General features: G+C 51.2%; 1 protein-coding gene across 4 annotated transcripts in view; it reads right to left on the bottom strand.

The window, feature by feature from the left end:
* Positions 1-2895: 2895 nt before the first annotated feature.
* Positions 2896-23549, bottom strand: part of SMAD7 (SMAD family member 7) — a 30904-nt gene continuing 10250 nt past the window's right edge. For all 4 annotated transcript variants that reach the window (XM_017862291.1, XM_017862292.1, XM_017862293.1 and 1 more), the window contains exon 4: positions 2896-4964. In XM_017862291.1, coding sequence (XP_017717780.1) covers positions 4426-4964 — 539 coding nt within the window. In that variant the 3' untranslated portion in view covers positions 2896-4425. The remainder of the gene's footprint in view (positions 4965-23549) is intronic.

Here is a 23549-nt window from a genome sequence, read left to right as displayed (position 1 = left end):
CCCCCTGCATGTCTGGAACAAAAGGTTGCTGTGTGTGGAGGGCTGGGGGCTCAGGGGAGAGGTTGGCAGAGGTGGATGCTGAAGGGCTACTTTGACCAGAGGTAAGGGAGACCCAGGGAAAACTAACAGGCCCTGAACTAAGTCATGCTAGTGGGGGTGGAGAAAAGAGAAAGCTGAGAGAGACATTTGCATTTTATAATTATTGATTGAATGAAACAGGGTAGAGGGAATTTGTTTTTTTATTATGGGGGACGGGGCAAGGATGGGGAATCCAGGTTTCTGGTTGGGACAACTGAGGCATCTACAGGTCCGAGGGAGACGGAACCACCAGAGTGATGCTGTCGTCCAGGGAGAGGGTATGACCTGGGCAGAGCCTGAGACCGAATTCTAGAGGACACCCTGAAATTTAAGGGGTGAACTGAAAGGAAGGAGTACCAAGAGGCAGGAAAACTTCCTTCCAATGGGGTAGCTTCTCCCCCTACTCTGCTAATCTCAATGCCATCTGAGCTGAAAGTCCCACCTCCTCTGCAAGCACCTGTGGCCCCAAGACCAGGCCTCCTCCTGGGTCCTCGCCTTTTCTTCTGCCTGCACTGTTGCTGATCATCTCATGTGTGGCGTCTTGTCCCCCAGCATCACTCACAGGCACCGTCCAGGTCCATGTTACCTCCGTGCCCGCTGCGGCACAGTTCTGGGCACATTGAAGGTGCTCAGGAGATGACTGTGGGTGACGGGCTTGCCGGCAAAAAGAGGGAAGTGTCAGAAACCAGCAAATGCCAGACTCCTCCTAAGCACACCTCTTTCCCCACCATCCAGAATCAGCCATGCAGCCAGAATCCACACACCTCCACCCCTGTTCCAGCCTCTCCTTCCTCCAGATGCCACAGCTTCTGCCTCCCAAATCCAGAGGACTTGCACAAGTGGCAGGGCCAGGAGGAAACGTGGCAGACCACCCTCCCACCTCCTCTCCATTTCAGGGAGTTGTGGGATTGGAGTCACACAGGATCCTATCAAATGAACATCTCAACAGGGTGTGGACCAAGCAGGAAGAACCACTCAGCCCGGAGTCCTGATCTCCCTAACCGCTTACTCTCTTACTGTGTGACCTTGAGCAAGTCATTTCACCTCTCAAAGCCTCCATTTTTGCACAGCGTCCTAATGAAGATGAAATCAGAATTCCCTCAAATGCCTAGACATTATGCCTGGCACCTAGTGAAGCATTCAATAGATGGTAGCTACTATTATTAAAGAGCTTCCCGGCATGCCAACACAACTTAGAGCAAGCTAAAATGACTTTGACAGCCCCCAGTGTGGCACCTTCCCTCCCCACCCCTCCTCTGCCACTATCACCCTGGAGTTAATTAGAACCCTCCTTGGGCGTTTTCTAGAGATGAGATTTTGCACTTATTCTGGGTTACAGAACTACAATGGAAACAAGTCTCAGTTCAATGATAAAAAGCAGAAAGTGACCAGGCATGGTGGCTCACACCTGTAATCCCAACACTTTGGGAGGCCAAGGCGGGTGGATCACCTAAGGTCAGGAGTTTGAGACCAGCCTGACCAACATGACGAAACCTCATCTCTACTAAAAATACAAAATATTAGCCAGGTATGGTGGCAGGCGCCTGTAATCCCAGCTACTCGGGAGGCTCAGGAAGCAGAATTGCCTGAACCCGGGAGGCAGAGGCTGCGTGAGCCAAGATCACTGCACTCCAGCCTGGGCAACATGGCAAGACTCCATCTCAACAACAACAACAAAAAGCAAAAGCTACTTTGAGAGGTAGTGGGCTCCCCATCACATGTAAACAAGTTGGCCTGGATGACTACTTGGCATTAACGCCCTGGAGCATAAATCAACAATCAACATGTATTAATATTTCTTGCTACACAATTGTATTGTCATTCCTTTTAATGAAATGGTGGCGCCAGTAGGCTGTAGCGCTTTGGGTCATTTTTTGGCAAAACAGAAAGTTAGCTGTCCTACATTGGCCTTCCAAAAAGCTTTCATGAAATTGTACAGGCTTATGATATCCAAAATCTTAACCCCCACTTCAAAAGGCCCCCCTTCCTGGATATAAGGTTCAAAAGCCCTTACACAGCCACCTGCACGGCCGTTAGTTTCGTACCCAATTTAGACCATCTCTTGTGCAAGATTTCCCGAATCTAAAACATGGCTCAGAAGCGAACCAAGGCAGGCTGATGCAAACACAGCACTGAAGAGGCATTTTGACTGCAAGTGCCACCAGGGCTGGGCTGGGGAAGGGGACTAGTGAACTGTCGCTTAAGTTCCAGCAGACAAGGGAGGATACTGCAGAGTAGAACTTGGACTCTGTGACCTCTGTGGCCCAGGACAGTATTTGGGAGGGAGCCAGGAAGTGGCCTAGTCCCTCTGACCACCACTGACATTCAACCCCCACCTTCATCACCCCTCCAGGGCCTCAGCCTCCAGGAAACTTTTCCTGGAATCCAGTCTGGCAGAGGTATCTTAGGCTCAGTATTTAACGCCAAGCGAAGAGTTGGCAAGAACCAGATGAACCCGGGTTCTTGGGGCTAAATTTCCCCATCCATCCATCCATCCCTAATCTGGTCTCCTTCCCATCACCCTAGATGTAATTCCTTGTCCTCAATTCTACAGGCTTTGAATTATCACCCACCGGGCTCCTGCAGGTTGTCTCCCATTACAAATTCAAGACACAAGGAGGGATGTCTGGGTAGCTGCAGGTCTTTCCAGCACTCTTGAAGACCAGGGTTGTTCTAGATGTCTCTGTTTTGTGGCCCATGTCTCCCCTCCTCCAAGCACTGGGCTGGGAAGACGCCAACTCAACTGAATTTTGATGAATGCTCCTCCCCACTCCCTCCAAGCAGCAGAAGAACAAGGAGTTGGAGGACAACATGAAATCAAGTGTACATTTTAAAAATCGTTTAATGGAACATAAACTCCTTTAGAAAAACATTCAGCTAGGTGATAACACCCATAGAAAAAAACACCAATTTTGTGTTTATCTTTTTTAATTTGGCATTTGTTATTTGCATTTATATTAAAGCAAAGTGCATCTTTTCTTTATTTTTCTTGTTTATACACATTGCACAATACATAAATAATGATGCTTATAAAACGTCTTTATATTTACAAGTAATAATATATTTATATATAACATAAAATACATTTTTTTCTTTAATAAATCTCAGGGTTTTTTTTCAGGAGTCCTTTCTCAAAGCACTACAATGCTAAATTTCCAATGAGAATGCTTCTCTTGTTCATTTAAACCTTTGTAGTTAGAAAAATAGCTTATGTTAAAGTCTAAACATGCTCATTGAGCTAAGAACAGTGTCAAAGTATCATACGAGTGTATGAGTTGTAGAAGAAATGAAAGAAGAGTTAGGTGTCAGCCTAGGATGGTACCTTGGGTTATGACGGACCAAATCCTTCTTGGAGGGAAGGGGACTGCTAAGCATGTCCTCCCAGGGACGTCCCCGCTTGCTGGCCCAATAGCAGAGCTCAACACACAGGCTGGGAGCAGGGAGTGCTGAGCTGGTTTTCTAAGTCCGGGAAAAACCTGATGTCACCAGGGCAGGCAGGGGAGAGGCTGAGGGGAGAGGGCATTGGGTGAGCAATACTGTGAGGGGGCTGCCCCGGCAGCCCTTAGGAAGCCCATTTCAGGGAGATCCAGGAGCAGATGGCCAAAAAAGAAAGACCTACAATGGCAGGGGCTGACGGGAGGGGAATAAGACAGGGATGAAAACAATTGGTTCTGGTTCAGCCACTAGCAGGCTCGCTGCTCAGAAGCCTGTGGACAGGCCGTGTCCTTGATGAGGAAGAGGAGGGGCAGGGGCTTTCCTAGGCTGGGGACAGAGCCGTGCTCCTGGCAGCTGCTGGGACCCCTGCCGCCAGCTTGCCCAGGTACTGCCTCTGCCCCACTGAGCATGTCCAAGGAGCACGAGAGACACGGCTTGGGACTGCAAACCTCTCTGCTGGGGACATTCGTAAGAGACACAAAACAAAGCACGTCGTCTCCCCATTTGCCGCTCCTGCACACGCGTGCATACACTCGTAGCCTCACACTCACACACACACACACACACACACTCCTGACAAGTGAAATGATGACTGTCCCCCTTCATACGCTGCGTTTGGTGGTGCTTGGATTTCTGCTTCCCCTCTTCCTATCAAGGTGTCCTGCCGATCATACCCACCCCCTCTTCCAAAAAAACCCCAACAATTCTTTTCATAAGCTATTTCTCAAAGAGCGAAACAAAACAGAACACAAACGAGGACGAGAAGAAGAAAACCAACCAACCAACCAACCAACAAACAAAAAACGACCAAAGAGTTTGCATGAAAAGCAAGCACTCAGGAGGAAAATATTAGCAGCAAAGTAGTTTGAAGTGTGGCCTGCTCAGCTCACGCTCTGTCCCCTCCACACGCGGCTACCGGCTGTTGAAGATGACCTCTAGCCAGCACGGGCAGCTGCTGATGAACTGGCGGGTGTAGCACTGGCCCCAGCCCTTCACAAAGCTGATCTGCACGGTAAAGCCCGTCCACGGCTGCTGCATAAACTCGTGGTCATTGGGCCGCTGCAGGCTGTACGCCTTCTCGTAGTCGAAAGCCTTGATGGAGAAACCGGGGAACACCTTGTGTACCAACAGCGTCCTGGAGTCCGGGTTGTCCAGTGTGGCGGACTTGATGAAGATGGGGTAACTGCTGCGGTTGTACACCCACACGCCATCCACCTCCCGCGTCAGCTGGATGCCGCAGCCGATTTTGCTCCGCACCTTCTGCACCAGCTGACTCTTGTTGTCCGAATTGAGCTGTCCGAGGCAAAAGCCATTCCCCTGAGGTAGATCATAGAAGATATCCAGAGAGGGCTCCTGGACACAGTAGAGCCTCCCCACTCTCGTCTTCTCCTCCCAGTATGCCACCACGCACCAGTGTGACCGATCCCCAGGCTCCAGAAGAAGTTGGGAATCTAGAAAACACAATGGCAGAGAGGGTTGGTGGGGACAGGCATTGATGACTACTAGAATGAAGACACCCCCCACCCCGGTCACCAGCTCATCTCTCAGGACGAGACAGAAAGAAGGAGGCGGTGAGGATAGTCCTGGACTTGCCCAGGCTCTTACAGTCCTTTGACCAGGACCCTGCCTTTCTTTAAGCATAGGAGGTGCTGGGGGCTGCTTCTCTCCAGGCCCCTGCCCGTCAGGAGTCCAGTACACCAGCACCTGTGTCCACCTGGCCAACAAAGCCTCTTCTCTGCAGAGCACAGATGTAAAGGCACCCTTAGTAACTTGGGTGGTCCAGTTTTAGGGCCGCAAAAAGCCTCAGCAACATACTGGAGTTACAGATCTTTCAACTGGATGGAACCCTGAAGGCCAGCTCCTCCAGCCCCTTGTCATCCTGATGAGAAAACCAGGACCCAGACAGCCTGCTGCTGGAGTACCAAGGGATGACACAGCCAGAGCTAGAATCCAGGTGTCTAGACTCTGGGGCCACCTATGCGACGGTCTCTGGGTGCCTGTCACCCAGCTCTCAAATCTGTACCGTGGTCATGAGGGACCTCTTTATCTGGTAAAAATAAAAATAAGAGTGGCTTGGGACAAAAACATCTATATTCCTAATAGAAAAACAAGTCTCAGTGTGTCAGCAGCAGCCCTGTACACAAAGGGTGAATTCATGTCAAAATGCCAAATCACAACGTGCAGACCGGTATTAACCCGGGCTACCTTAACAGAGCTTCCTCCAGCCCAGACAGAAGATTGTGTCTCAAATAGATGTGTTCCCCTTCTCCCCTTCTCCCCTTCTCTGCCGGCACCCCCGTCGCCACGGGTGCCCCCTCTCTCCCCTCCTTCCACAGAAGCATCCAGAGTCTGCAGGGCACCCTGCTCCGCCCTCATCCCTCCCCTGCAGGCCCCGCCCCGCTTCCCTACACAGGGCTCTTCCCACAGGCAGCCTGGGGGCCGGGGTGATTCTGGTAAGGTAATTTTCCTCAACAGGCGCTTGGAGGACTTTAAAAGGGGGGTCACACGGACGGAAAGGGAGCCCCGGCGGCGGGCATTCTGACTCCTCCTTAAGCAGGAGCCAGCGGGCAGGCCTCAGACTTGGGACCACAAATCTCCCCAGCCCAGCCAGACTGCAGGAACGCTGTGGTTTGTGGCAGCAGGGTGGAGACCGGAAGTCTTGTATTTGTTAACAAAAATGGGGACAGCAGAGGGGGGGAAAGCAGAGGGGAAGGGCCCCATGTCGGTCAAGCCCTTGCCCTCGCTCCCTGCAGCCCCAGCTCCTCCCTCTCGGGAGCCTGGGGGGCACAAAGCAGGGGTTGAGTGTGAGATGCGTTTTGGTGTGGCCTTTGTGTTCTGGAGTAACTGGGTTCAGAGTCAACGATGATGCGTTGCACCCTGCGGGGGGTCGATGGCGGAGGATGGGGCTGCATCCTGCTGCCCCAGCAGGCTGTGTAACTGGGGCAGCCCAGGACACCAACTCGCTCCAATTTTTCAGGCGTGTTAGGACCTGGGAACCCACTGGCTCCACTCAGTTGTTTTTTTCTTTTTTAAAGTAGCAGCCAACGTTGGATGGAGGTGCCCATCAGTAAGGCCGTACAAATGTGCACACTGCAGCCTGCTGGGGCAGCCACACACACACACCCTGAGCGGCGGTTCCCTACAGACAACCCCAGCTGGCCTTCCCAAATGCCTGCCCCAACAGCTCCACAAAAAGGGGACACTGAGGTCTCATTCCTTTCCCTCAACCCCCACCCCACTGAAAATCAACACCAGAAAACTGGCCGGTCACCGCCCCCCACGTATCTAGGAAGTCCAGTGCGTGTGCAAGAGTGTGTCCATGATGTCAGTGTGTATGAGTGTGTGTTATGTATGCTTCTGTGTGCACATATGTACTGGAATATATGGAAAACAAGACAGGAACAGGGAGAAGGTGACTCATCAGACATTTACTTGTTTCTGCAAAGTATCCATCAACTGCTAATAAACTTGTGAGCGCTGGCAGTCTTTGAACTTTCTTGCTGAGGGAGCTCAGCTCTGAAGGCTACACCAAAGACCCAAACGCCCATGGAGGGAAGGACATATTGGCATCACGTGTGAAGCGGCGGAGAAAGCCCTCTTCTGGGAGGCACAGGACATCCACCCTTTTGGTGGGGAGGAGGGTGTTTTGAAACACAAGAAGCTTTAGCTCATTTTCCCAATTCAGGACAACAAACCTGGCCTGGAAAGGAAGACTCAGGGAATCGCTGGGAAGGAGGTGGGAGGGAGCTAGGATGGGAGACCTCAGCAGAGCCTCACAATGCTTTGTTTCATGCAGCCGGGACCCATGAAACCGGGCACCAGCCAACAGGAGGAGGAGGGGGAGGAGGAAGGGAGTGAGTGGAGTATGGACCTGAGATCGAGGTGCCCCCATGCCAGGACTGTTAACCACCTAGACAAGGGGTGGGAGCCTTGTCTGCCAAGGGCGGGGACCTCTGGGGACAGAGGAAGCTGGGCAGGGACTGGAGCCTGAGGCCTGTAGCCAGAGGGGGAAGTGTCAGGTGGGTTTCTGGTTCATCTGTGCAGCCAGCCAGCAATTTGCTGCCAGACACCCCTGGAAAAGCCTTTTCTGCTGAGGTTAATGGCCCAGCCCAGAAAAACTGCAGTGCGTGGCTGTCAGCAGTGCGTGGAGGTCGTGAATGCTGCTGTGTTTGAACAAGGCCCCTGAAGTCCACTCGCTGCCCTAACCCACCGCAGGGACTCCTGCTTGCTCCTCCCTCGCTGTCCCCTCCAGCTCCCCCACCAGCAGCCTCTGCCCTCCCGTTAGGACAGCTCCAGTCTCCTCCTGCCCGGCCTATTTGTAAGCACACACAAAAAACAAGCTTTCCAGCAAAATCATTCGACAACAGCAAAGGCCCTTCGAACACACACCCTTGTGTGAACATCACACCTTCTAGGGACCCCGCACGACATCTCCCATTGCCAGTACAGAGATTCCCCTCTTTGCCCTGAATTCCCCGCCATTTGGGCTCATTTCTGGGAAATGCTCAGCTTCATCTTCACAGAAACACAGTTCCCTGAATCGGGCCCACAGCCCGCACAGTCTCCCCACAAAGGTCTGTGTGGACGCTTTGCTCCCAGGGACTTCCCGGGCCACGTGTCGAGGGGCTGGGAAGTTCAATCAGTACAAGGACTAAGGAAGAGCCTTGGCCTCTCTCCCTGATATTTAACCTCCAAAGGCAAAACTCACAGTCCTTTGTTAATTTCCCTCAGCTTTATAACCTTTTCCGGTATTTTCCACAAACTTCTCCCCCTCCCCAGAAAACTGTACAGGGGCTTGTTTTAAAACAGTGTGTGTTCATTTTAAAGCATCCAAAAGAAAAGCTGTGTTGTAAAAAGCTCACTAATCAGATGCCTGCTCACAATTTTTTCTTTTATTACAGTGTAGGGAATTTTGGAGCAACACCAGAAAATGCTGAATCTGTCTAAAATTCCTTTAAGGTGTTCCCCCACCTCCACCTTCCCCATTTCCCTTAAAGCATAAAATCCTCCCTTTAAAGGGAAGGGGGAGGTGGGCGTTGAGAAGGGAGAGGACTTCAGCCTCTGTTTGCGCTCCAATTGGGGAAGACCACTTAGCAAGGAGCTCCCTGACTCTCACAAAGAGTTATTTAATTACCCGGCTCATGAATGAACAGACCAGACCCTTCCAGGAGACCAGAGGCTCATGAATGAACCTCACACCCCAGGTCTCAATGGCACAGGGTGACCGGGCCTCAAGGCCACATTTTAGGTTAAGCAAGGAACTTTCCCCTTCTTAATTTTTTGTTGAGATGGACCCTTGCTCTGTCGCCCAGGCTAGAGTGCAGTGGTGCAATCTTGGCTCACTGCCAGCTCCACTTCCCAGGTTCACGCCATTCTCTTGCCTCAGCCTCCTGAGTAGCTGGGACTACAGGCGCCCGCCACCACGCCCAGCTAATTTTTTGTATTTTTAGTAGAGATGAGGTTTCACCATGTTAGCCAGGATGGTCTCATCTCCTGACCTCGTGATCCACCCGCCTTGGCCTCCCAAAGTGCTGGGATTACAGGTGTGAGCCACTGCAGCCAGCCCCTTCTTAAATTTTAACTTGAAGGCGTCAGGAGAAGAAAAATGGGAGGAGGGAGGAAAGGCCTTGTTCAGTGCCTCAACAATACCATTTCTGGTCTCCACCTGAAGGCAGAGGGCAGAGAGGCAGAGCAGCTCCAAGAACAGCCATGGGGTTCTGAGAACACGGGCAGGCATGGAAGAGAGGCTATACTGGGCCTGACTGGGCCCAGACACACAAAGGAGGTGCTTGTGGGGAGGGGGTTCCCAAGATTCCATTTAGGAACAAGGACAAGCTTGGGGGAAAAAGCCAGTAGAGACATGAACTCCATCAGCTGACACTCCATGGTTAAATGTGTCCAATTGCCAGGGTACCGGGAGCTGGGGTCAAAGGTGGGTGAGGAGGGGTCTCCACCAGCTCTCATCTCTGTGAGGCACTTGGATAATGAAGTAATATTCCTCTGCCAAAGTCCTACAGGGCTACGGGCTTATGAGCCCCTCCTCTATGGTCCAGCATAGCCGAAGGCTGAGGACGGAGAAGTTGGGGAGGAAGAGCGTCTGGGCAGGCGGGGCCGCCTCCTGCAGGCCTCCCTATGCCAATCAGGGGCAAACGAAGGGCAGAAATGTGGACACAGCTTGCACCTGGCAACCTGGGAGCGCAAACATCACCACGCCTCGCCAACGCCAGGTCCAGGGTCCTTCCGTCCTCAGGACCCAGGCGCCGCCAACGGTTGCCTCATCCTGTCTCTCCCTCCATATCAGACATCTCAAAGGTTAACAGCACCCATTCCCTGCTCCCAACCCTGTCAGGAAATTGACTGTTCTGATATCAACAAGCCCTCTTCAGGGACAAGCCTGAGATAAAAAGGGACTCCAGTGCCAATCCATCCCATCTATTCTCACCCCAAATCATCATAATTCACAAGGACCCTTGCTGGTCTCTTGTTTTCAATAGGCAAATCCCCCCCCCAACAACCCCACCAAATAAAGACCTGTAAAACTTGCTGAGACATCTGGGCTCACTTTAAGACCCGGGGCCGTCTCTAATCCACCATGCTTACAGCCTCATCCAGAAGAGGAAATAGGACCCCAGAGCTCCCTCAGACTCCTCAGGAAACGCAGACAATGCTGGGGTTTAGAGCGAGTTCCTCATGGAGGAAACAAACCAAAATGTTTCAGGTAAACTCTGAGTTACTCAGAAAATGCTGAGGCCCAACCCATCTCCACCACCCCACGCTCCTTCCCCAAACAGATCAGAGGCTGAATCCTGGCTGGTGGAAGGTTGACCTGAGAACAATGGTTTTTTTTTTTTTTTCATGTTTTGCAACATCTCTAGTGAAGTGAGATGGCTGGACTTGGGGGTGGGCAGGGGGTGCCATAGGGTCTCCTTCAAAGGCCAGGCAGCTCTCTGGTTCCCGGGCCCAGTAGGCTTCGTTTCCACCCCTCAGGGATTTCTAGCCATGGCAGAACCCCTGCCCCTGTGCCAACCCCAGAGGTGAGCTGACCAGCTACAGAGTCAGACACACCAACCTTGCATGCAGCCTTGGGGTAACTTCAGCTCATCCCTAAAACAGGGCTCTCCCAAGGCCAGCCTCATAAGGTTGCTGTACCAATTTGATGCAAAAGTGATTGAGGCCAGTTGAGGAGAGTGCTGCACACACGTTGGTCTCATCTCTGAGGCTCCTGGGTTCTCCAGCTGCTCAGAAAATGCCCACCAGTCTTCCCAATTATCTCCATTGCCCCACACCCCTTGGGAGGACAGTTCTGGGCCAATGCCTATACTTAATAAGCATTTACTTTGCATAGGCTGTGTTCTCTAAGTGGCTCATGACAACCACCCTCTGAGGCTGCATACTATCACCAGTCTCTTAAAAAAGGGAGTAGTGGGGGTGAAGCACAAGTCACTGGCTTGTGCAGAGCTATAATTCAAGCCCAGAATATTGCCTGGTCTGAGCTGTGGACACAGGCCTCTAAAGCCACCAAGCCCCACGCTTCCTCTCCAAAGTGTCCTTCAGAACACACTTTGGAAATGCTGTACCAGCTTTTAGAGCTGAGCATGGGGTGCAACTCCCCTGCAGCAAGAAGTAGGGGGTGAAATGGCTATTTTGCCAGCAAGCTGCTCTGTGACCTTGGCGAAGTGGCTTGCTGTCTCAGGGTCTCAGTTTGACCTGTCCATAAATAATGTCAAGGGGACAAGGGAAGATGGCCCCATGGGCCCCCTTCTGGCCTTCACGGTCTCTGGCTGCACTCTGATTCTCAGTATGAAACAACACTGGTTCCATTTATTTTTACAACCTTCCAGAGAGTAAGAAAACCACTTTGAGGAGCAGGGTACATTTTTGCATTTAATTTGCAACAATAAAACAAAATCAAATCAAAAGGGAAAGGAGGTTTGAGTCAGGCGTTGCTGTGTCCATCTCTAAACCAACTTTTTTTTTTAAATTTCAAATAGTCAGAAATGAGTTTTTACTCTGTCTTACTATTCATCACCCTCAAGAGACGGTGAGCCCCCAGGAGAGGATCTCTTTTATCATAGTCATCCTTCCACTGTCTGCCCAGGCTTGGTTCCCTGACGTTTCTCCTCCCATCACCGCCCTCAATGCCACCTCTCCTAAGTCTACATATTTGGCAGATCCTGCTGGTCTAGAACACTAATTAGTGACTGTGTCCTTACAAATTATGTTAAATGATCAATTCCTGGAACTAAAATGTACTCCCTGGCTCCCCAAACTGGTCCCACACCACCTCCCAAAACCCCCAAACATCTGAGTCTGAAGCCCCCAACCTGGGGATAAATGCTCCTAAGAGCGTTTATCTTGCCATGGAGAATGTAATTGAGGGTGGCACAGGGCAGGGGAGGAAAGCCACACAAATCAAAAGCTCTTGTCTGTCTCGCCAGCCAGGCTGACGCGGCTTCCTGTGCCCCAGCATTCAGCCATGCAAATTATAGCGTGTACCCAGCTGCCTGCAGCCACTGCTGTCTGAGGAGGCCCGCTCTGCCCAGGCTCCTCTGAGAGAGGCCTCAGAGGAAGGGTGGGGACTCCAGACCCAGCCAACTCCATTCATAATATTGACAGTAAAGGGCCTCTCTGGCTGCTGTTTAGTGTGCATGCAGCCGAATCATTTCTCAAGTTCGAATTTCCAGATACTTCCCCTCCATGGTGCACCAACCAGGTTCCCACTGTTACTCCCCAAGTAACTCAGAGCAGCTCTCTTCAGAAAGGGGGTTCACATATTAGCAGGCACAGAAGCCCTCAGCCCTGCATGGCATTGTCTGATCAGCTGCCTTCCCTCTGGGCATGACCCTGACACCCCCAGGAAGGCACAAGGGCTGGGGCAAGCATGGAACAGAAAGTCTGTCATGTCCAAGAGAGACATCCAAGTCAAGTCTCTTACTTCACCCACCTACCCACCTGCCACCCTGAGAGTGTCAGGAGATTCCCCAAATTCCCTATCTGGATTCCCAACTGGGCAGCTGACACTGAATGCTGATTCTCTCTCTCTCTCTCTCTCTCTCTCTCACACACACACACACACACGTTAAAGTATGATGAAAATCTTAATACAAACCACTGCATCATAAGCCAATTTTCTAAAAGGACAAAACCCCTAGAAGGGCAGGACAGTTTTTCCCTGGTTTTGCAGGTGTGGGGGCTCTGTGCGTGCAAGAAACCAAGCTACTTTTGCCGTGGGCCTCGTTTTAATAAAGTCCCAGGGTACCAGGACTCCTAGTCCTTGGAAGGTATCACAGGACCCAAAGGCAGACAGACCCTGCCCTCTCCCACCGCATCCCCCACAGGTCCAACTCCACTCCAGTTTCTAGAGGGTAGGAAAACTGTCTGAAGACATGGAAAAATACAGTGAGAAACAAAAGTCCTTTTCATTCCTCCCCTCCCCCGGCTCCCCTTGTTCCATAACAATTATGAAAACTGTTGGATGGGATGGCATTTTGAACATTTACTGCATTCCAGCCAATAAATTCCAATGCAGGATCCGATGGAAAAGATCCCTCCTCTCCGGCAAGCTCCCTCCCTGCCCCCACTCCCTGTGCACTCCCAGCCCTCATTCCATCTCTTACTTTACAACCCAATACCAGGGCCTGGCCAGGCCAGGGCCGCACTGTACTTAGAGGGAAAAACAACAGTACGACAGCCTGGAGACAGCGTGCAGACTGGAAAAGTTAATCATTACTTCTGTCTGCCTCCGTAATCTAATCTCTCCCGCTTGGACACACTCACTGTTCAGCCATCCCAGCCCTTTCACCCCTAAAGCACCCAGGACCTCCCAGACCTGAGCCCCCACTCCCTCTGGCGGGCCCTCCCACTCCTAACCTCCAGTTAGGAGGTCAAGGGAATAAAAGAAGAATGAAAGGGTCCCCCACCCAGAAGCTATTATCACAAGGCCCTGGAGTCCAACATACATGGCCAGACGCTCTGTGCTGGGTGCCCCACCTTTCAGAGCCTCCAGGTCTCCCATAAACATGGGCTCCCATAAATGTGAGCTCCAAATCTGGCTGGTGGCTGCAGCAGCCCAGCACTGCCCCTCCCCCACTGTGCAGGGACAGCCTGCCCCCTCCCCCCTTTCTCACTCCCTCTGCCCCAAGATTCACCCTCAAGCCCACCCGCAGTCGGTAGGGCTCCCCCACCCCATGTGATCAGTGTGTGCCGATACACAAGTCAAGCAGGCTCTGCCGTTGGCAATGCCTTAAAAAATTAAACACAGAATGACAGTGTAATTTAGCAATTCCACCTCTGGGTATACACCCAGAAGAACTGAAAGCAGGGACTCCTACGGAATTTGCACATCCATGTTCACAGCAGCATTATTCACAATAGCCAAAAGGTAGAAGCAAGCCAAGTGTCCATCAAGCACTAAATCAACCAAACACGGGATATTCATACAATAAAATATTATTCAGCCTTAAAAAAGAAGGAAATTCTGACATACCCTACAGCATGGATGAACCCTGAGGCCATTATGTTAAATAAGCCAATCACAAAAGGACAAACACTGTCTGATTCCACTATGCTATGAAGTACCTAGAGGAGGAGGCAAATTCATAGACAGAAAGGAAAATGGTGGGTGCCAAGTGCTGGGGGGAGGGGAGAAGGGAAGTTAGTGTTCCATGGGAACAAAGTTTCAGTTAGGGAAGATGAAAGTTCTGGAGGTGGACGGTGGGGATAACAGCACAATATGAATGTACTTAATGCCACAGAACTATACACTTAAAAATTGTTAATATGGTAAATTTTACGTATATTTTACCAAAAGAAAAGAAAAAAGGCCTCGGCTCTCTTAATGCTCTCCTTTGCACCCCCATAACCAGTCCTCGTAAGCATAGAGTTCCTGAATTGGGGATTCCATGGGTGGGACTGGGCTTCAGCAAAGATAGCGGCCCCCTGCAAATGTATACAAATTGTAGTATATCATGCATTTTTCTGGACAGTCTTCAGTTTTCACCCATACTTGGAAGAGTTTGCAAGTCAAGAGACAGGAAAAACTGCCATGTTTTTATTTTCGAATGGAAGCAATCTTTGGCTTCCATAGGGATATCTCATCAATGGGAGGCCATTCCCACACCCCTCAAACCCAAGAGACAAAGATCACAGATCACTGAAGGGACTCGGCAGCCAAGCCCAAGCCCTTATTCTGCAGATGAGAAAACTGAGGCCCAGAACACAGAAATGGCTCCTGCAAGGCCATGTAGCCAGCCAGGGGCTAAGCCACTCGGCCTCAACCCAGGAGGGCAGGCCAGTGTCTAGCGACAGAAAGGTGGAGGATGCTGGCCCCGCCATTGTAATTCTCTCCCAGCCCCCTCCTGGGACCACGGCATCCCGGACACCCTGGGGGGAAGAGGAGGCTTTTGAACCTTTGCAGGCCCCACGATCCAGGGCTCTTCCCCAGGAAACAGTCCCCCAATGGGGTTTTGATTGTGTCCCCACTGAGCGGGAGATGGGGCCCATCTATTTGTAAGAACAGTATGGTGCACTCAGATCACACTGAGAACTAAGTTTTTAATTTTCCCTCTTGGTTACTGATTCATGAGGGGGTGGGGCAGGGCTGGCTCAGAGGCTGCAGTGGGGCTGACCAGGTCCCCAGGCCCAGCTCTTGATGACCCTCACTTAGCCTGTTGGGGAAGGAGACACTTAACAGCGTCATGAGGTGACTGGAAGGTGGGACAGGGGACAGGGACAATCATTTAACCTCCGAGTGAGCCACCCCAGCAAATGCAGACAGCCAATCTGCTAACAGCACAGTCATATCTTGGCGTCTTATTGTTTTTGTTCCTGTTGAGTGACAGTCACAGATCAAAACGTAAGAAAGCTATACTGAAATGAGCACACAGTCGCTGGCCTGGTTATCTGAGTTGTCTTCTGGCTGAAAGAAACTCCCAACTTTGCAAGATGAAACTGGAGATGAGACCAGATCTTCCCTTTCTGCTCTGATCAAACCTCCCAGCAAAAGCAGTGCTCCCTGCCTTTTCTTCCTGGGGCTCCACGGAGGAGCAAGAGTAATTCAATTAGTGAACTCCACACAGCTCCGAAGCCATCGCTTGGCCCCGGGGGAACAGACAGGGAAGGATGAACGTGAAAATGAAACACCCTGGTAACCGCATCTTAGATTATTTCATTCAAACCCAACCCCAGACAGGCCAGGGCCTCACACGCAGGGCTGACACCTCAGAAACGGGCTTAACTTTCAGATTTAAAATTAAAAAGCAAGAGCTTCATCCCCTAGATGGTCTTCATGAGAATCAAGTCCTCTGGAGTTACAAAGGGAAAGTCACTCCTGGGCTTCGAAAACATCCCACTTCCCCTCTGGCTGTCAAGACATCAGATACTGTCTTTCCAGATGTTTCCCCACCCCTTGGCTGTGGTCCACTGAGAAGCCTGGCGCTAGGCTGGTCACTTCCACTCTGTGCTGTGCCCCAGGTACTACCAGGGTCTGGAGGGTGGATTATAACCACAGCTCCTGTTCTTCCTGCTGTCATCTTACAATCAGCAAGAAGAGGGGTGGGGAGGCAGGCTGGAACCAAAACCCGGGAGACCTACCTCTGTTTCTGTTTATCCATAAGCTTTATCTCAATTCTCAACAGACCACACAACCAAAGCAGAAGCAGAAGTACATGACTCAAGAGCTCTGCCTTCCCCAGGGGGCCCACCCCTGCACCTCCCTCACCTATGGCCTGGCTTCATGGAGGGACCAAGCTCTTCTGTCCTACAGAAGCTGCCCCGGCCTGCCTCCAGATGGAGGCAACTCATATTCAATCCCCCCTACCCCCGGCTCCATCCCCATGGATTCAACATCACCTTCGGACAAGCCACTCCATCTGCCAATTCTTAATTCTATCCCGGCCCAGGAACTGGTCCTCTGCACAGCACACAGCCTGGCATATCATAGGTGTCAATACATATTCGCTCCATAAACGAATCACAGGGACACACTGGCTTCCTCCAAAGCAGGGGGCCCACCTACTTCACACCCGAGAGAGGGAGGCACATGTGAACCCACCCGAGAGGGGAGCACACCTTCCAAGCAGGGAGTCAGTCAGAAGGACCAAGTCCCTCTCCCGGAGTCCCTGCGGAGGACACAAGAGAGAAGCCCTGTTCTGCGCCAGGCCAAGAGCAGCCGCTGTAGCAGATGCTGCTGAAAGGTGTTTCCAAGGCAGGCGCCGGCCCGCCAACCTCTGCCGGCACACCACCTGCCCACAGCATTCTGCTTTGGCGTCCTGCTCTGTTTGGACAAGTTACCCCACCAAGTGTTCAACAATGCTTTTACACACCCCAGGGCCCTTGTTGTGTTATGAAAACAAAACAAAGCAGGCTAAGGAGAAAGCTGGGAGGGTGGGGGTGAGCGTGAGTGGGGAGTGGGCCAGCCACACACACAGGTCTCTTTCTTTCTGGTCTCTATCCTAAAGATGGTTCCTTGGCAGCACGGGCCGGGGCAATGTCCCATGCCCTGTGTCATTAGAGCAATGACATCAACCAAGAGGGGCTTTAGAAACCCAGAGACAAATAAATGGAACCGGACCTCATCTACACCACTGTAGGGCTGTGGCAAGCCCCCTCTCTGGGAGATGCTTCTAGGAGAACCGTATCACCCCTTCCTCCAAAGCACAGCACAGTTACTGGACACAGTTGTACCAGGGGAGCCCCGAGACCCATTTCCCCTCCACTCCTCAGTAGCACCCTAGAAACAGTCTCAGGAAAGCTACAGAACTCCTGCGGGATGAGGGGGACTCGGTGGCTTGAAAATACAAAGGCAGCCCTGAGTTCCCAGCAGCTAAATGCCAGGCGCATCTGTTAGGAGAAGGCAGTACCGGGGTGAGTAAAAAGGCTAAAGGCGTGAGTAAATTCTTACCTACCCCCATCAAAAAAAAAAAATATAATCTTTTTTTTGCAAGTTAAAACTGAGCTAATGACACTGGGTGGGGCTCAGTGTTGAGGACTCCGCAGCCAAACCAAAATTAGCTTCCAGCCAAGAGCTGCTTGGCCTTACCATTTGGGGAAGGAAGCTGAAAAAGTCATGAAAGATTCTTTAGTAAAATGGGAAATAAGGCGGCCGTTAACATTTCAACTGAAGGTGACCCTTCTGGTGAAATATTTTTTTTAATAATAAAAATAACATAAAGTTCTCAAACAGCCTCTTTCTTAAAGAAAATGGCTGTGTACACGTTCTCGTGGGAGTGGAAGGGAAGAAAAAAAAACACAAAACAGAACACAGGCTAGCCGTTTCTCAGCCACTACCTTTCAAGAACCACTTTTTTCTGGAGTTCTTCTTAAAAAAGGGGTGACGCAATTTCCTGTCTTGTCCCAATATTTCCTGTTAACTTACAAGGTGAAAGTTATCGCCCTGTTTTAAATAACTATCCTCAACACCGCTGAAAGTCCCTTTTACCAGCCAGTGACCATCCCGATTAAAAAATGTCCCCATCTTAGAGTATAAATACGATCATTTTCTACACCTTTAAGAGTTGGCTTCATAAGAAGCCTGTTTCTCTCTATGGCAGATACTGAATCTACAGCAGCAGCTTCCACGGGGATGGCGCTAGTAGCCCAGATCTCCAAGGTGAACCCACAGAGAGAAACAGAGAGGCTGGGGGGCAGCCGAGTCCCCCAAGTGAGCCAACAGGTTTAGGTAGAGTGGCCAGGATCAGGTGAGTGTTGCTTTCTTGGTGTGTTAACCACTAAATTGAGAACTGTGCCTCAGCAGTTAATAATATCTTCCTGCTGAAAATAGCCGGGAGAGGAAGCCTGTGTGTGACAGTAGGCAGGCGGCCAGCCTTGGGGCCAGCCATTCAATACTGAGCGAGAGGTGGTAGGGCCAGTGGTGACCTCCCAGCGGCTGTGCTTACAGTATCCTCTCACGAGGCTCCTGCAAAGGGAGGGCGCCGGGGCCAGTCACCTGCAGCCTCTGCAGCCCTAGAACTTGGGCAAGGACATCACAGGGACTGGGGTCTCAGCGGCCCAGGAAGGGTCTGGATCGCCAGCTTTGGGAGCCAACCTTGGCACCATCCTGGTTCACAGTCACTAGGCTGGGCAGGCCAGGGGGCCTCTGCGGAGTGAGAACAAGCATATTCACTTCCCCCGGCAGAAAAGTCAGGCCAGGAATCAAACCAGAGGGAACTTCCCTGTCTCTCATTTCTGGAGCCCACGAAGAAAAACGGAAGGTCGAAGGATCAACACAGATGTGTCTGCTTGCTCAGGTAACACACAGCAGAAGGCCAGGCGTGGTGGCTCACGCCTATAATCCAGCGCTTTGGGAGGCCAAGTTGGGCGGGTCACTTAAGGTTAGGAGTTCGAGACCAGTCTGGCCAACATGGTGAAACCCCCTTTCTACTAGAAAAAAATTAGCCAGGCATGGTGTTGCACACCTGTAATCCCAGCTGCTAGGAAGGCTGAAGCATGAGAATGGCTTGAATCCGGGAGGTGGAGGTTGCAGTGAGCTGAGATCACGCCATGCACTCCAGCCGGGGTGACAGAGTGACAACACTCTATCTCAAAACACACACACACGCACACACATGCACAAACACACACACACCTGGGAGGTGGAGGTTGCAGTGAGCCGAGATCGCGCCATGCACTCCAGCCGGGGTGACAGAGTGACACATTATCTCAAAACACACACACATGCACACACAGACACACACACACACACACACACATATCAGAGATCCCAGGCAGGCTATCTGCCTTGCTCCCTGGCCCATCAATGTACTTCCCATGCGACCTCAGGGCTGCCACCAAAACAAATGTCTACCATCATCAGGTCCCAGGCAACTAACAGAAGTCTCTCCAATGTTACTCTCCACAATCATTGTTCCTTATAGATTATCCAAATATCTGCATGTATTTAAAACCTACCGCTGGCCATTTTCTTGGTCAAAACTGTGGTAAAATACACATACATTCAGAGAACTGTGCAACCATCACCACTCTCCAGTTCCAGAACATTTTCATCGCCCCAAAAGGAAACCCGGTCCCATGGGTCCCTTTTACAATCCCATTCATGACAGTAAAGCAAAACAGTGGACCGTGTATACTTAATAATAGTTTTCTCTCAAATGTTTCTACAAGCAAGCAAAAAACCTATCTGGGAAGCTGAATCCCGAGGCATTTTCGTGTGGTGAGCAAGTCTAGGAACTAGCACTTTATACCTTTTTTTTCTTCTGCCAGGTGAAGACAACTGCTTTGAGGATGCTGCTCCGAGTTCAAGGCCTGGACCGAAGGGAATAAAGACCAGCCTGGCCATCATAATTCTGCAAGGAATTATGGCACAGTAACAGCAATAATAGAGGAGCAAAGAGGCCAGGCGCAGTGGCTCACGCCTGGAATCCCAGCACTTTGGGAGGCCAAGGCAGGCAGATCACTGGAGGTCAGGGGTTTGAGACCAGCCTGACCAAAATAGCAAAACCTTGTCTCTACAAAAAATACAAAAATTAGCTAGGCATGCATGGTGGCACACGCCTGTAATCCAACTACTCAGAGGCTGAGGCAGGAGAATCGCTTGAACCCAGGAGGCAGAGGTTGCAGTGAGTCGAGATCCTGCCATTGCACTCCAGCATGGGTGACAGAGCAAAACTCCATCTCAAATTACAAAAAAAAAATAAAAAATTAAAAATTAAAAAAATTTGAAGAAGAAGCAAAGGAAGCCAAACTTGATCATGAATTCTTCAGCATTTCCTCCCTTTTCACTGCTCCACTGGCTCTGAGCTTGCCACGGAGGTCCCATAGGTGTACAAGTCTACGCAGCTACAGCCAGGCTTTGCTGTAAAGGCCTGTGTGTGTGTGTGTGTGTGTGTGTGTGTGTGTGTGTCTGTAGGAAGTGAAGGGCAATCAGCGTGCTACAGCGTCACCAAAAGTGACACCACCCGAAGCCTGGCCTTCACCTGGCCCCCTCTCCCTTTGCTGGCCCAGTTCTGCCTGGGGACAGGATGCATGAGGCAGCAGACCATCTTGTCTGGCCGGCAGAGCAGCCCAAATTTGCTCCAGAGATTTTAAATGCTGTCACCCTGTATTTAACCCCTGCCTGACTGCCACATTCTTTCCAGGACAAAAGGGGTTTTATCAGTAAGCCCTTCTCCAGGGGGAAGTGCATGACCTGGGGCACTGCAGAAGAGGCGGGGTCCAGGACTGGTCTTCACCAGGGTGTGGGTGTGCACCAGGTGAGCCCGCCCTAGCCCTGACTCATCCTGTTGGCAGGTGTTTAAGGAGAGGCAGAAAGTCTCGAGTTCCAGACTGTCATTTCTCACAGTGGCCTGCAGGGTACTAAGGCGATGGGAAGGAAGGAGCTTGCTCATGGTCACAAGCACCTGTCCACCTGAGTCCCCCAAAGTCCATGCTCATGAGCACTTGGGTGAAAGGCCCATGTGCTTGTGAGCTTAACCTATGCCCCCCACCCTCACTCCACAATGGCATTAAAGATCTCAGTGAAACCATGAGCTGTTTTGTAGCCAGGCATGGGGAGGTGACTTAATTTAAAGGAGGGGGGAGGGACAACATTAGGAGATATACTTAATGTAAATGACAAGTTGATGGGTGCAGCACACCAACATGGCACATGTATACATATGTAACAAACCTGTACATTGTGCACATGTACCCTAGAACTTAAAGTATAATAAAAGAAAAAAATTTTTAAAAATTAAAAAATTTTAAAAAGCAGAGCAACAGGTGCCCAGGTTCCCAGTTCGCGATCACAATTCCAAGCCAGACAATGAATAATTGTTCACGTGCAGCTGATTAACTTTCCTTAAAACAGGATGGAGCAATGTTTCCTACGCTACTTGGTTTGAGCCCAAGTCAACTGTGGACTGAGCCAGGGGTGCATTTTCAGATTATATAGGTATTTTTGAAGGCTCTCCTCTGAGACTACGACAGATGCCAGCAGGGATCAAAGAGACGGAGAGAGAAACATTCTTGAATGCTGAATGGATACTGACTCAAGGACGCTTCCATCCCCCAGACTTGGGAACTAGTAGCCACAGATGAATCTTAAGACCTTAGCAAAAGAGTTGGCCACCCTTGGGTTGGAGGCCTGGTGCCGGGTCTCTCCAACAAGTATGACTTTGCACAGCTAAGAGATGGGGTTTCCCAGGGCCCGTGAGCACTTCTGTCTCCACTGCCTCCTACCTCCCTCCTTGAGATCCATGGGAGCATTTCTTTTGAAGTTTAAATAACTACAAGTGGTTGCTGGCTTCCAATCCCTACCTTAACTGGGGAGGTCCATATGGCTGAGGCCGAGCCAGTTCCAGACATTCATACATAAAGGAGGAGGCTAGAAGATGAGTCTGCAGTTGAACAACCTAGAACTCACAAGGGAGATGCTGCTCCCTCAACCCATCCAAGCCAGGACAGCAGACAGGCAAAATGAAAGCCCCCAGACAAAAACTCCAGATGGAGGCTGCAAAGATGATAGCTTCCAACAGATGCTTTGCATTCCCAGTGATCCCCGGAAAGCTCTGGGAGCAAATCCTTTCCATTTCCACGACGGATCTGAGCCTAGAGGCTTCCCAGCTACGTAAGACCTCTCAGGTGATCTTCCTGAGCCATGACACATCCACATCCAAGCAGCGACAAGGGCCTGTTTGGGAGTTGCATGCCTTTCAAAAGACACCCATCCCAGAGGGTCGGGCGCAGACTGCCAAATCACAATGCAGAATCAATTCACAAACTCCACCCACCAAGTCCACAACCTCTTGGAGAGGCCACCCTGACATCAACCCACCCCAGCGACAGGGACCCACCCTATCCCAGAGCCTGCCTGTGGGCATCTGCACACTCTCATGTGTTTGCGCACGGGACTGTCTCTCTGCACGTCTGTGGCAACACCCACCCACCCCCCCAACACACACACACACACACACACACACACACATCCATACACAAGCCTGCACCCAGCAATCCATCTGTCTCAGAAAGCCAGCTGTCAAAAATGAAAGTACAATCTCCTGGAAGCAAGTCGCTGCCTTCTAAAAATGCCCCGTTTTCCCAGACCGAGGAAACTTGCAGGGGTGGGGTGTGTTTCACTGCAAGTCCCTAACGACCAGGCCTGTCGTCTATCCACCCCACCACTCCCCAAAAGAAAGCTGCAATGCTGGAATTCCAACCTGCAGCCAGCAGCCCCACCCCCAGGCTCCTACCCACCCACTCCCCTTCCTCCCGGGCAGTTTGCAAGGGCGCAGGAAAGGGAAGGGCCAGCCTTGGAGTCACCCCTGCATTTCAGGAGGGGACAGGCCATTGAGCACACCCCACCCCCACCTCCGAGGCACACATTTTCACATTTGGCTGTTTTTTCTTTCCCTTCTTCCCTTGCCAAAAGAATCAAGCCCTGGCTCCTGCTGCCGACCTTCCTCCCACCCTAAACTGAGCCCCATTCATTAAGCCCGCTCTCAGCCAGGGCAGGACAGGAAGGAAAACAGCACACAGGGCCTGTGAAAGAGGCTCAGAGAGGTTATTTCAAGGAGGAGGAGGGAGAAACTCCTCACAGGCATTTTCACTGCTCCCCACCTTGCTGCCAGGCTCCCAACCCCCAACCTCAGTGTCTGCTATGCCCCTTCCCCCATCCAGCCCTGCCACATCCAGGCACTGGCCTCATCCTCAGCAAGGCAGACACACCCAGGCTACCCCCCATGGAAGGATCAACTTTGTGAAAAGGAGGAGGTTTGGGCTTTCTCCATTTACAAAATTCTCTGCCCTGGACCAGGGCCAACAGAGTTCCCTTTTGGAAGGCATTCTGGCTACAAAGAGGACAGCCCTAGGTTTTTCTCCGTGCCCATTGCCTCCCCTCCAGATGCCCCCAAGCCAGTGACATCAACCCCCAAAACACTGTACCCTCCCCACCATGGCCCATTATGAATACACTGCACCAACTCTGAACTGAAAGAAGAAAGAGCTCAAACTTTGAAGCCGTTGGAATTAGTAAATCAAGAGAAGAAATTCAAAACAAATGCTCCTTCCATGTGGAGGGCCCCTCTTTTCCTTTCTGCAGCCTT

This window comes from Rhinopithecus bieti, unplaced genomic scaffold, assembly GCF_001698545.2.
Source record: "Rhinopithecus bieti isolate Rb0 unplaced genomic scaffold, ASM169854v2 scaffold_57691, whole genome shotgun sequence".
Lineage (NCBI taxonomy): Eukaryota > Metazoa > Chordata > Mammalia > Primates > Cercopithecidae > Rhinopithecus > Rhinopithecus bieti.
The sequence above is the reverse complement of the archived record's forward strand: the minus strand, read 5'-3'. Positions and strand labels throughout refer to the sequence as shown.